Below are 13,575 nucleotides of genomic sequence, written 5' to 3'. Positions count from 1 at the left end.
AATAAAATAAAATGCATGTTTTTTTTTGCGCTATACTGAAAAAAGTTCGATAAGCACAGACGTTTTTGATGCTAGAGGAAAAAACTCCTTTTTTCTTTCCATATTTTTAAGCTATTGAATAAATATTTGGAAAATGTTCTTGCCATTTTACAGCCGAACATTTTTAAAGATTTTGATTTCTGAAAACACGCGAGTAGCTCGTAAATTGAACACAATTTTGCACTCATTTCGTTTATTAATGCAGCACTTTAAGTTGTTGCGTTTTGGCGGGAAGGCATTTACCGTTGTAGTCAGAACTTTGATGCACATCGTATTGTTAAGTGATCAAATCGATAGTCCACAACCTCTAATTGTGTCATCGATAACGATATATATACTTTTGACAACACAAAAACAAGACGCAGCTGCTGAAGTCATAACTGCGTAAATATTAAATTGTAGTACAAATATTGGCTAAAGCTGACAAATCAAAGTGCAACATGTTTTCGCTGTTTGGGAAACGCAAGCCGGCCGAGTCGCCGACCGACGAGGCCATTCAGGGCCCCGCCGATCTGCCCAAACAAAGCGTTGGCGATGATTTCATATTTGTGGAGCGCAAAACTGACGCAGATCCAGTCACAGCGCCCGGTGGCATGATATACCCGCCCATGCCACAAACAGCTTACGGCCCAATGCCATATCCACCGCCGCTGGGTGGCCACACAGCAATTCGCACTGGGCCAAATGTAAATGCGCCAGCCAGTTATTTGCAGGACATTCCGTTCGAGCTGTCGCCGCAACTGGCCACCAAGGATCGCTTCAATGGCACCCAATTGCAAGTGGACGGCATTTTAGCACTGATGACCCGTCAGCTCTCGGTGGATGCACTGGCCGAGGAGTATACATTCACCCTGGAGCGTTCAGTGCAAAATGATTCGTACTGAAATGGCGAACAATGAAACTAATTCTAATTTTATACATAATTTATTATATGCAAATGTGTAGAATAATTATAGATTTGTTGCGTGTGAGAGCGGTAGAAATTGTATTATAAGTTATATTGGTGAATTGATTATACGGCCGAACAAAAACAAATATGCGAAGAGGTTTGTCTTATTTTCAATTTGTGAATCCCCACGGTAAGCTTACAATTTCGAGCAAAAGATGGCGACACTTGTCAATAAATATTTCGTTTAACCCAGAAAAACTGTTGGCAAACAAAGTTGGCTTTGACTTTTGAGCTGGTTGTGCTTTGGGTCCAGTTTATACACAATTCATTCCATGTTCGACAGCGTAACATTAAATTGCCAGTTCTCTCGATGTTATAAAAAAAAAAAAGCAAAACAAAATATTTTGTTACTTTTTTTTTTTTTTTCTTTTAGTTTTCGTTATTCAACAAAATTTTGTGTCAATTCAAATTTAGGGAAATATTAAATAAAATACGCAGTTATGGCTAGCTCAAATGTATCTGATTGGGATGAGGCTCTGCCGACATCGTCTACGGAGGAAGCTGAAGAGGAGGATACAGACTACTGCAGCCCGGAGAATCGCAAGAAACGGCAAGAGGAGAATGTCTCCAAGCTGCAGTCGTATGTGCGACGCATGGCCTATCAGCCGGCGCTGCCGCCCAAGGCTCGGGCCTACGATGTTGCCCTTTCAAAGCCCAAAAAGCACACACTTATGGACAACTATGAGCAGTTCAAGGAAGTCTACGATCCCAAGTTGCGGGCCAAGCGCATCAAGCGCATGTTGGGCAAATACAATGCCATCACCACAGAGTAAGTGTGCGGCCCACAATGGCATTCACTTTCAATACTAAACCACCAAAAAAATAAAAACCAACTGCAGGCAGCTCGAGGATGTGCTGAAGAACACCAAGAAGAAGGAGCGACGCAAGGAGGATTTCCTGAAGCGCAAACAGGAGATGTACTACAATATGTTGTCCAAGATGGAGCGCCAATGCCGTTCACAATATCTCAATGTGCTGATCAAGAAGTTTGCCAAATTCATTGCACATCTGGCGACGACAATGCGCATACCACCGCAGCTGGTCGATCCGTATGCTCGGATGCAGCGCGGCATATTCTGTAACATACTGCTGGCAATTGGTGTGCAGCCCACCTCACAGTCGGCCATCTATTATACCAGCCAGGATGCCATTGAGTATGATGTGTGCCATCGTCTGGCACACGCGCTACTCAGTCTGATCATCAAGGCACTGGATACGGCGGCCACACGCGAACCGAATGAGGTGCCCAAGCCGCCAGCGGATATGGACTTTAAAATGGACAACTATATTAAGGAACGGCTCATGTGCGCCGCCAAAAAGAAGATCAGAAACGAGCAGCGCCGCAAGCGTCAATCCACATTCAATTATGGCGCCTTTCACAAATGCTCCCGCCTCGACTGCGATTAGATCGCGGAATCGAACGAACTCTGATTGCCGGGCGAAGCGAGCACAAATTACAAAACATTTTTTCAATCGTCTAATACACATTTGTCAGTTCTGATTCGGGGGCTACCCTTCAAATAAACATGTTTATATTATACTACATTTTGGGCAATGCTCAGGCACAGCCACTTCTCGGGCACCTCAAAGCTTTCTGGCGGATTTGGCGTATACGCCTCACAGCAGGGCACATGCCAAACGTTGCCCACCTTGTGGGCGCTCAGACGATACCTAATTGGTTCCTTCACAATTATCTGGCCCGTTTGGGTTTGTGTGACCAGAGAGTATTGATGCTCCTGCTGCCAGCGTCGGAATACGGCCTTCAGTTCGCTGCCCAGCAGAAAGGCATGACTGCGCATCAGATCCCGCGAAAAGAAGTCTGTATCCTGGCCGCTGTGCAGCGTTGCATACAACAGAAACGGATCATCGTGGGTGCTGGTTGGGTAAAGCGCATTAATAAACATCTGGCCAGGGCAATATCGGTTGCGTACTCACAGATTGTTGGTGAGGAAAACACTGGCATTGTTTTGTATATACTGCATGGCTGGCTTGGACCAGTTGCGCATGTGCTGGCGACCCAGGACGAGCACGCGCTTGCGTCGCTCCTTGAAGTAACGCACGACGGTGGCCAGAAGTTTGGCCAGCTGCTGGGGCGGCTTCTTGTTGCCCGTGGAATAGGCCACATTGAGGCCATCGATGACGCAATCGTAGGGCGCAGTTTGCTCCACATACTGCTTGAAGCGCGCCACCTCCTGCGGCGTAGACTTTTGGAACACGTCGTTGCGTATGAGCACCTTGGCTAGAAAGGATTCACGCAGCTCGGCGAACTGTGCATCGCTGATGGCCACATGCTGCAAGTGCTGCTGGCAGGCGCCACATTTGCCCATGCGATCTAGCCGCGTGGCCGTCACCTGCAATTGCTGCGGCAGTCGCTGCGCCAGCGCCAACAGCTGCTGTGCCACCAGATCGCTGATGACAATGTCGTGTCGTTCCAGAAAGAGCAGCAGTCGCTCCAGCTGCGCACCCAGTGTCTGCGCCTGCTGTGCACTTTGCGCCAAATGCGCCAGATACACCTCACACTTGGGCAGCTTGCGCGCCTGCAGCATCTCCTCGAGCAGGCGCCAGGCCAGCTCTGGCTGTTCCGCGCTAAATGCCTTGGCTGCCAGCGTACTGTAAGCTGCTACACTGGGTGCACTGGTCACCTTCATCATATCCAGCAGTGGGACAGCGCGCTGCCAGTGCTGCTTGGTTGCCACCAGGCCGTGTATCAAATGCTCACAGCTGCTGGCATCCAATGTCTCGTGGGCGCCCTGCAGCGTATCACAGATGTGCACAATTTCCGCCTGCTCCTCGTCGCTGAGCGTGCGTGTGTGGTAGGCGGCGTTATACACACGCAGCAGACGACCCAATGTCGCCGCATTGGGCTCAATGCCCTGCGCCTGCAGATAGCTTAGATAGCTTTTGGCCAACGGCAGCTTCTCCGCACTGCTGCACAGGCCCAGGACGACCGCATCCACGTTGCTGCCATTAATATATTTGTAGCTGTCGGTCAGTATGTTTCGCACCCGATGCCAATCTTCGTTGCTCAGCTCGCTGCGCCGATCCAAATAGTCAGCCTTTAGTTGATCCAGCTGATCCGAAGGCACTGCGCCCAGTTGGGGCCTTCGCTTGTGATGACTGGCCAGCAGGCGGCATGGAGGTGAATGTGTCAGTGCTCTCCCAGCGCTCTTTGTGATCACACTGTGGCGCAGCAGACGCAGTAAACGTAAATTGTACATAATTCAGTTTGTTGTCTGTTACACTTGTTGCCGGTTCGGCAATCGAAAGCCTATCGATAAGCACATTGTACAAATTATCGAGTAACAAGGCGCATAAGTTACCTCACTTTGTTATCGTTTGCAGCACTCAATGGAAAATCGAATGACCGATAACTGTGTTTGCCACCACTGTTATTTAAATATGTTTTCAAAAATTAAAGCTTTTTATTTAAGCTGGCTTTGAGCTAACCCAGTGTGTTCCCGAAACTTAACCCAACACTTTCCAATCCATTTATCACCCTAAGGGCTGTTTAGGAAAGTCATACTGATAATCTTGCTTAGATAGCTTAAAAAATAAGTTGAAATAGAGAATTTACTTTAACGTAGAGTTTAGTAAATTAATATGTCTTAACGGTACCGAGCAAAGAGTATTATGTAGAATGAGCGATTTCATTATATTTATATATTATATCACCAATAATTCTGGAATGCCGAATTTTCACCACTGTCTGCGATAGTTAATTATCGATACTATCGATAGTGCCATCACTTGGTTCGCAAGTCGGCTTTTGATAGTGTTGCCTTCGTGGTCGCTCTCGCTGGAGCAAATTGCGACGTTTGTTTATGCTAAAAAACAGTTTAGTATCAACTAGATAATTCACACGTGCAGTTCGGCAGTGTTTTGGTATAGAATAAACCCCCAGTCCATATCCACATCCGTATCCATTATAATCGTTAATATGCCGATGTAAAATGAACGCATTGCGCAATATTTTTACATCGCGTACCCTTAACTATCTACGCCAGAATGGACAGAACGCGATCCTCAATGCCACACAACAGCCAGCGCCAGTGCCGTTGTCCGATGCCGATGCGGACAAATCGCTGAAGGATGCCCAACGATCAACGGCGCTCTCCATACCGCGCTCCATACTCGACGCCTGCCGCTTTACGGCCAGGCCATTTGAGATAACCGGCAATGCCGCTGGCGCTAAGCCAAAGGGTTCATTGTCGCCGACAACCCTGAAGCGGTTCCGTCGCATGCAGCGCCGCATGGAGATCGTCTACCTGTGCAAGCTGTGCAATACGCGCAACACGAAAACCATCAGCGAGGAGGCCTACTACAGCGGCGTGGTCATACTCCAGTGCGATGGCTGTGCCGTCGATCACCTGATCAAGGACAATCTGGGCCTGTTCGCCAATGGTGATGGCAGCAGCATGAATATCGACGAGGTGCTATCGCAGCGACACGAGCGAGTGCGCATCATCAAAGTGAACGAGCACGGTGAACTGATCTAGTGCTAGTTCCAGCCAGGACAGCGATGCAGTGCCGTCGTGTCAACACTCGGAACAGAACAAACGGAGACAGAAAAGAGAGAGAGAGAGAGGGAGAGAGCGAGAGAGAGAAACAATCTACCTAAACAACAATTTTACCTTCTTTTATTTTGTTTTGTTATGTACATACATATATGAGAGCCGACGGCTAAATATAATTTGTTATCGCCGGTCAAACCAGCTAATGAGTAACTCAAATCGAACAAATATCACAAAATGGCTGTCTTTCATTTACTGCAATCTTAACTCTTCGTGAAGAGTTCACCGATCGATCGACCAAAGGCATGCCTACCTGAATACAGATTAATGTGTTTACCACAATTTCAAATTTCGTTGGTATCGCTATAAATACACCCTCACATACACGCACACATAGATAAACGGACGCGAGCACGCGCCAGCCAAATTGCTGTTTATAGTCGCCAGGCCAGCATATACTATATGCAATTCTACGTATTGGCTCTCATAACTAGTGTAGAGATGGGTGCGTGCTTGATTTATCTAGCATAACATGTACACGCACCAACACGACATGCACGAATTCCAAAATTGTTTATTATTTTGTAAGTTTATTTAGAAACAAAGCCCGTAAAGCTTTTTGATCGAATTTTGTTTTATTAATTATTATTTTATTTTATTATTTAATCAATCGTCAAGCCAAACCGTATTTTTTTAATACGTGAAATTATAAACGATAGAGTAAAGAGATGTCTAAAAGAGAATTGTGAACCAAATATTCGTGCGTGTCTTCGAAACGTAGATCGTGTTGCGTTGCCAAATCCGCAACGCGCTCATCTCTAATCTTGAGTGCAAATAAAGCGCGTCATCGTGCGTCTGCGTCAAGGGGCCCGCCGAGCGTTTATGATGATCTTCAGCTTGACGCTAATTAAAACGTTGCAAAAACAAAATCAAAGTCCGCTAATATTTGGATTTGCTAATTGTGAGACAGCTGGTGCTAATTATTAGCGCGAATTTTGATCTAAATTATTTGACGCGCTCGTCCGAATCGTGGCCCAGAAAATAACTCAGCCTGGAGTCCAGGACTGCTTGGCTACGGTTGAACTGCTTTATCGACGCAGCACGCAAACTACGCAGTTTGCCAAATAACAGAGCTTATAACGGGCCGAAACTTGTTTGCTTAGCTTTCAGCGCTTAACAGTGTAAACATTAAGATAGTTTAATCTATTAACCGTCCTAAAGCGTACATACATATTTATAAATACAGTAATTGCTCGTAGGAAGAACGTTTCTGTTCCAAAGGTGATTTGAATTGGCGAAAAGTTCTGATTTGTGGCAGATATAGAAGAATACATAATGGAAGAATAAGTAATGTGAAAAATAATAAATTTAAGGCTTATTTAAATACAAATGCCCTCGTATATGATATTTAATTGGTGCTTTAAATATTCCAGAATCTCAATTCGAGTATGTTTAATTTCTGCTTTCCTAGAATTTCGATTTTTCACCCTATCCCCGTATTCCCTATACGGTCTGGCGTTGAATTATTGCACTACATATGATATGCTTATCACATTCACTCATAAAATATGTAGATAAAAAGAATGCTTAAAAGTGAACTCCACTGGGGACTAGTTTTTGCAATTAGTAATACATCAAAAAGCGATTAGAGCTTGCACTCGACGTCATTTGGTGTTCCACTAATTATGACCGATATGCAAATAATATCTCTATATAGAGAACTGTTTATCCTCACAGATTCTCTGACTGACTGATTGATAAGCGGTTACTATTACTATAGTTACTTTTACTTTATACTCTAGTTACTTTATGTAATGGAACAAGACTTGGTGCTGGGTTAGTTATAGTTAGCAGTCACTGTGGCTGGAGTGAAAATCGAAAGTACTTGCGCTATCAGAAGCATATTGAAAGCCACTAGAGTTGTGAATGAGGGGAGCTTAGGGGCTCTACAAATTGACGATATGCCATGGACACATTCCAAATAAATACAATTTTAATTATATATATTTTTTTTATTGAAATTTACACATGTGGTAGAGGTTGGCGCCAATGATAATCTCTCTGTATGCGCCATTTGTTTTTTGTTTTTTTGTTTTCTTGTCTTGCAATTGTTTTTGTCTTTGCTTAAATTAATATACATAAATATGCTAGTAGGTATATGTGTATATATATTTATGTATGTATTTGTATTGTTAAATGTTTTTTTTTTTTTATATTTGTTTCATTTTTGTTGTCTCTTTCTTTTTAATAGTTTTAGGAAGCGCACTTTGTTACGGCCTCTTAGACGAATTTTCGGATCAATTCGTTTTCGAATCTCTTACAGCTGCTGTTAACTATTTCACAAGTTTTGTCATAAGATCACACACACATGCAAACGCGTCTCTCTCTCTCTCTCTCTGTGTGTGTGTGTGGGGGGGGGGGGGGGGGTTAGTTAGTTCTTAAAGCATATGAGTAAGCAAATTGTAATCCAAATACTTAATTATACTAGTAGCTGCTGCATACATTTACATTGTATACATATTTTGCTGTTGCTGTCAATTGTGCTAAATGAACTTATGCTTAGTGTTGAATTTGTTTTGTTTTCTTATAAAAGTACATAATTATGTATATGTATGTGCATGCATTTGCTGGCGCGTGTGTGTGTGTGTGTGTATGTTGTTTGTATTGTTGCAGTTAAATCGTTCTTCATTAGCGAATGCAATCGATTGCAGTTGGATATCGATAAGAGCGATACCGAGGCAGCTGCAGCAAGCAGTTTAATAAATGCTCATCTCAAACTATATACAATAACGAAATACGCAAATGTATGCATGTGTGTGTGTGTGTGTGTGTGAGGATCAGAAGAGGGAAGCCCTAAGAAACCTAGCTGGCATCTAAGAATTGCAGACTATTCAAAATACAAATCAGTTGTCTGAAAGACAATTTGGTTTCTTAGATCAGTACACATCAATTTTGAATTTGTCAAACAATCGGATTTTTATAATATGGCTGCCATAGAAATATTATGTGTAGAGTGTGCAAGTTTAATAGGCTACGGCATGCCGTAATTGGAGTTTATGAAATTGTTTTGATTTTCCATTTTTTTTTTCATGTTTTGTTTTTTACATTTATATATATTTATGTATATAATTATGTGTATGTAAATGTATTTTTTCAGATTCAGTCGTTTATGTTGTTAACTAAAACTAGTTGGATGTATTATAATTATGTTAATGCAATAGTGCTGAGCTTAGTAACTGTTATTGTTGTTGTTGCTGTTGTTGTTTTTGTTGTTGTTTTTGTTGTTGTTTATAATTATTGTTTCAATTAAATGGCCCTGCGCATGCGCAGCTACAGTTTCAATAATTGTTTTCCATTTCGTTTTGTTTTTCGACTCGCACACGCATTTTAAATAAATATAGATTGTATGCATACATAATTGTACATAGAATACTTTAAGAAATACTTGTTTTTTGTTTTTTGACACTTATTAATCATTTAACTAGTGTGGAATGTGTTTGCCTCGTTGCCTCGTCGAAGATCCGTTTAGTCACCATGTTGCGCATTTTGGGGGAAATGTCTTTTAAATTGTTCATAGCATATATATATATATATATGTTTACATGACAAAAAAATATTATTTGCATTCCATTTGTTGACATTGCCACCAAAATGAGCACTCCAGCTGCCGTGCGAGCAAGACGGCAGATGTCCAAATATATATATGTATATGTATATGTTTATCTATATATATATATATACGATATAGTTGATGTGTCTTAGATCTATTAAAGTTCTTGGCTTAGTTACGGACAATTTGTAAATACTTTTAAACTTAAGTACAAATGTGAATTGGTTAACAAAAAAAAAAAAAAATGTCTATATATAAAATTCAAAATAATAAAATTATTAATAGTAAACGAATTCTATAATAATACAAATAAAATTAATTAAATACATTAAAAGGCTTTTAAAATAGCTGCCATACATTGGCATTGGAGGACATTGCAATAATTTAGTACAGTTCGCGTATCGGTGTGTGTATGTGTGTGTGTGTGTGTGTGTGTCTATTCAGGCAAACTCAATCAGGATTACCGTCTGGATCTGAAACGGATCGCTCACAGCGTGGTGCGGCTGGAGCGCCCCCCGACGGCGCCGGTGGTGCCATTGGGACGATTGTGACGACGCTTGTGCAGGTAGAGGCCAGCGGCCTGGGCGAATGCCGAGCCGCATATCTGGCAGACGTAGCGCTTGACTTTATCGTGGATTTGCTTGTGATTCTGCAGATTCTTGGTGGACTTGAAGATCTTGCCACAGATATCGCACTTGAACTCCTCGTTGCTATAATGCTGCTTCAGATGATCGAACAGGCTGTGCCGCGACACAAACGATTTGCTGCACTGCGGATAGTCGCACTTGTAGCAGCGCTCTCGCTCATCCTGATGGACAATCCGATGCGCATTTAGATGGCCCGGCGTCGCAAACGACCGATGGCATACCTCACAGCCAAACGGCTTGGGGCCGTCCGGTGGAAACATGTCCTCCTCATCGCCGACGCCGACGCCGCCGCCGCCAGAGCCAGAGCCAGCTGCTGCTGATGTGTCGCCGGCAGCAGCACCGTCAGCATCGCCGCTGGCGCTGTCGAGTATGCTGTGATTCAGTGCCAGTGTCGGCAGGAAGAGCTCATCATTGTGGCGACGCAAATGCTCATCATAGTTCGATTTCTCACGAAAGCTGGCGGTGCACAGTTCACAATTGTATTTGACCTCATTGCCGGCGCCCAAATGCAATTGTTTGTGATTCTCAAACTCATCCGCATTATTGAACTGTATGTTGCATACGTTGCAATAGTAGCCACCGCCCAGGCTCGGCTGATGGCTGAGCATGTGCAGGTCCAGTTCGCGCAGCGTTTGCACAATCTCACCGCAATGCTGGCATTTGAATGGCGGTATATCATCGTCCATGAAGCTCATCTGATCATAGTATATGTAGTTGGGTATAAATTTGCGGCCCAGGCGCTCCGCATTCAGGCGCTCCATCTTCTGTTTGGAATAATCGAAACGCAGCTGCGAAATTCGCTTCGATATCTGTATGGTGGTCACATCAATTAACTGCTGCAGCTCCATGGCCATCTGTTGCAGGCCCTCGCCGCGACGCTCCTTGCTGCGATAGTCGGGATCGAAGCGATTATAAAAGCACTGATACCGCTTCACCATGACCAACAGCTTGGCGGTGGACGTGTCATTCCAAATGGCCGAAAAGCGACGTCTATAAGATGTTTCCTACAGAAAGAATATGCCATTAGTTACAAGTTACCCTTAATAGCTAGCAGGCTTTCGCACATTTTATAACTTAAATCAATTTTCTAAAATTATATACCAAAATATTTCGTCAAATGCCGACAAAATAGAAAATCGTGTCTTACTTTAATATTTGTTTTTACGGCGGCTCAATGCCCGAAAATCGTGTTTGATTGGGGTCTACTAAGGAAAACATACATCAATCATACATACATCAATCAGTCAGTCAGCCAGGACGAACTTATTTATACATAAATACGAAAGGAGAGGTTCTTAGCTAAGCAGCTATTCCATTTTCCATTTTTACAATTTTGTATCTGATATAACAGATAATAGATAAATTTACCTTAGAAGAGTATTTGAATATGGGATAATATCGATGGGTAGGACTGTAAGCCAGTTTCAAAACGAACTAAACAATTTGTTGATCAAAACTGGTTTGATTAATTCTTAAAACTTCTTAAGGAGACTTAACTGAAAAGCATAAATATTAACCATGCTTGGTAAATGCCAATTATAGCAGAGATCAAATATATCCCACATTTTGTATATGTACAACAGTACAACAGGCAATTATACATAAGAAATTGAATTGGTTAATGTTAGTTATAGAAATCTGGATGTGGAAAGACAGGTACACGAACGAAGCCGTAGGCCAACAGGGATTTCGCCCAAGGGAGGGGATTCTAAAGGCTAGAGATGAGATTACATTACATGTACATTAGCAGAGCCTTCACTGTGCTTAGAATAATACAAATACGGATGAGAGTCGCTTTAGACGACTTTTGTTTATGCTTATCATATACTATATCCGATGTCAGTTCCCAGTAGAGAATATAGGCGCTGCTGTTGAGCATTAAATTGCATATGGAATGCGTGCACAGACTTACCTTGACAACGGCATCGGACATCTTTGAATTATAGCTATAGACCTCGTTGAGAAAGTGCAGCTCCTTGAAGTACCACAACGTGCTGATGTTTGTCTTTTCTAGGGCCATGCGATTGCACTCGCGTTTGTAGACGGTGCGCAGATTATCCCATTTGCGTGTGATGGCATCCTTGGCCAAAGAGATATTGAAACGGTTTTTAAACTCAAGCACAATCCAGTCAAGGAAGCGTGCACGCTTAATACGATCCCGGAACTGGGCGTGACTGTGATCCCAGAGGAATGGATTGCGCTTGTACGAGTGTATCAGGAATTGTATCATCTTGCGATCCTTGATGTGCATGGTTAGCTCGCGATCGCGCTGCAAATAATGAGGAGTATTTAGTTATTGGTTAGTTAAGCTAGACCAGTTCGCAGTTGGGTGCACTTACGCCAATCAGCGATTCTTCGACCATTTCGTCATAGCTCAGGAAATCGGATTCACCGCCAAGCGGATTGTTGCTCTGGGCATTGTAGCTGCTGCTGCTATAGTCTGGATACTCGCCGGAGTTGTCGTCCATATAGCTTTGCTCGCCATCGGCATATTCATCCATGGAGTCATCGGCCTCGGCTGCCAGCGGTTCGTTCTTAACAGCCAATCTGTGGACACTACGCCTGGCTGCATATGGCGGCGGTGGCTGCGTCAGTTTCATGCGTGGCCTGGCGCTGGCTGCGGGTACATCGCTTTCGGGTAGTATAGCTTCGGTTTCATCGTCGACATCATCGTTGTCATTGTCATCGGGAACCGCTAGGTTGTCGTCCTCGTCCTCATTGTCGCTGCTTTCGAGCTCTTGCAACTCCTGCTTGATAACCATATGAGGCTCCAGCAGGGCAGTGTCTGCATCGGTCAAGTCTTCGATCTCATCAAACTGGTGCATGCCACCGTTGCCATAGCCGTGACGAGCATCCTCCTCATCATCGCCATCGTCTATGCCCAGCGACATGGGCTGGCCCATGGTGAAAGGCAAGTTATTGCCAGAGCTGGGACCCTCAGTGCTGCGCTGTGCATCCTCCATGTGCACAGTTTGCATGTGGCCAATGAATGCATCGAAGTAGAGAAACTTCTCGCTGCAAAAAATGCAGCATAATGCGAAATACTGAAAGTCCTCGGTGGCCGTCACAACGCCACAATCCTTTGTGCACTGACGAAAAATTTCCTCATCGTTTTTACGTGGATATGCCAACACACTCATTGTGCCCCACGCGACTTTGTTTATTCCACCTTGAACTGTTTGTTTTCAATCTGTTTGGCGTCCCGTTTCACGCTGGCTATGTGGGAGCACTGCACTGATTTGATTTTTATGGTAATTCCTTTCAACAAAAAAAAATTGTCGCCGAATTGGTTTCGTTTAGTGATGCGTGCTATGTATTGGTTTGTTTATCGTTATCGGTATCGGAGCCTTATTGATATGCTAGCCAAATGGTTTAACAAATATTTAAATTTATATATTTGTCGTTTGAAAACTTGTTTATGATTTGGCAGCATGTATATTGCCAATGAAATTAAATCATAAGCTTAAGATTCAAATTATTTCACAAGAGTAAATACCGCGAAACACATTTTGATTTTCTATACATAACATGCATCTTTATGTTTTAATATTTAATGTAATTAGAGAATTTTCGGACAACTAGAAAAGCAAACATGTTTTTATTTAGTACTGTCCACTTGCTAGTTACTTTGGGAGGAGGGCAGCGCTATCAATCATATCGATATTGCGATATATTTTTAGATATTTAATAAGTAAAATATTTAAATTAACAAAGCAAACGCTGACATAAGACATATTCCTCTGGCATTTCATCTAGCTTATATAATTCTAACCTTTTAACGTACAACAAACAAACAAACGAGTGGAAATCGGCTTGCAT

At 43.1% G+C, this 13,575-nt stretch overlaps 5 protein-coding genes across 5 annotated transcripts; 3 read left to right on the top strand and 2 right to left on the bottom strand.

Moving 5' to 3' along the window:
* Nucleotides 1–389: 389 nt before the first annotated feature.
* Nucleotides 390–1,074, top strand: LOC135434524 (uncharacterized). The gene is made up of 2 exons (XM_064691132.1): nucleotides 390–423; nucleotides 474–1,074. Exon 2 carries the CDS (start codon nucleotides 480–482, stop codon nucleotides 921–923), a length of 444 nt encoding a protein of 147 aa, XP_064547202.1. The 5' UTR covers nucleotides 390–423; nucleotides 474–479; the 3' UTR covers nucleotides 924–1,074.
* A 282-nt stretch (nucleotides 1,075–1,356) lies between these two features.
* On the top strand, nucleotides 1,357–2,531 carry LOC135434522 (uncharacterized). Its single transcript, XM_064691130.1, has 2 exons — nucleotides 1,357–1,757; nucleotides 1,828–2,531. The coding sequence occupies exons 1-2, from the start codon at nucleotides 1,429–1,431 to the stop codon at nucleotides 2,393–2,395; spliced, it is 897 nt and encodes a 298-aa protein (XP_064547200.1). The 5' UTR covers nucleotides 1,357–1,428; the 3' UTR covers nucleotides 2,396–2,531.
* mldr (mitochondrial ribonuclease P catalytic subunit) lies at nucleotides 2,484–4,256 on the bottom strand. Its single transcript, XM_064691128.1, has 2 exons — nucleotides 2,924–4,256; nucleotides 2,484–2,863 (listed from the first exon to the last, which is right to left on the bottom strand). The coding sequence occupies exons 1-2, from the start codon at nucleotides 4,204–4,206 to the stop codon at nucleotides 2,524–2,526; spliced, it is 1,623 nt and encodes a 540-aa protein (XP_064547198.1). The 5' UTR covers nucleotides 4,207–4,256; the 3' UTR covers nucleotides 2,484–2,523.
* Nucleotides 4,257–4,765: 509 nt separating this feature from the next.
* On the top strand, nucleotides 4,766–5,737 carry LOC135434523 (uncharacterized). Its single transcript, XM_064691131.1, has one exon. It carries the CDS (start codon nucleotides 4,939–4,941, stop codon nucleotides 5,482–5,484), a length of 546 nt encoding a protein of 181 aa, XP_064547201.1. The 5' UTR covers nucleotides 4,766–4,938; the 3' UTR covers nucleotides 5,485–5,737.
* Nucleotides 5,738–8,774: 3,037 nt separating this feature from the next.
* LOC135434518 (uncharacterized) lies at nucleotides 8,775–13,220 on the bottom strand. Its single transcript, XM_064691127.1, has 3 exons — nucleotides 12,096–13,220; nucleotides 11,669–12,025; nucleotides 8,775–10,760 (listed from the first exon to the last, which is right to left on the bottom strand). The coding sequence occupies exons 1-3, from the start codon at nucleotides 12,894–12,896 to the stop codon at nucleotides 9,597–9,599; spliced, it is 2,322 nt and encodes a 773-aa protein (XP_064547197.1). The 5' UTR covers nucleotides 12,897–13,220; the 3' UTR covers nucleotides 8,775–9,596.
* Nucleotides 13,221–13,575: the final 355 nt, after the last annotated feature.

Source organism: Drosophila montana, unplaced genomic scaffold (genome assembly GCF_035044405.1).
Source record: "Drosophila montana isolate Dmon_TW-CO22-7 unplaced genomic scaffold, ASM3504440v1 contig_3326_1, whole genome shotgun sequence".
NCBI classification, from domain to species: Eukaryota; Metazoa; Arthropoda; class Insecta; order Diptera; family Drosophilidae; genus Drosophila; species Drosophila montana.
The sequence above is the reverse complement of the archived record's forward strand: the minus strand, read 5'-3'. Positions and strand labels throughout refer to the sequence as shown.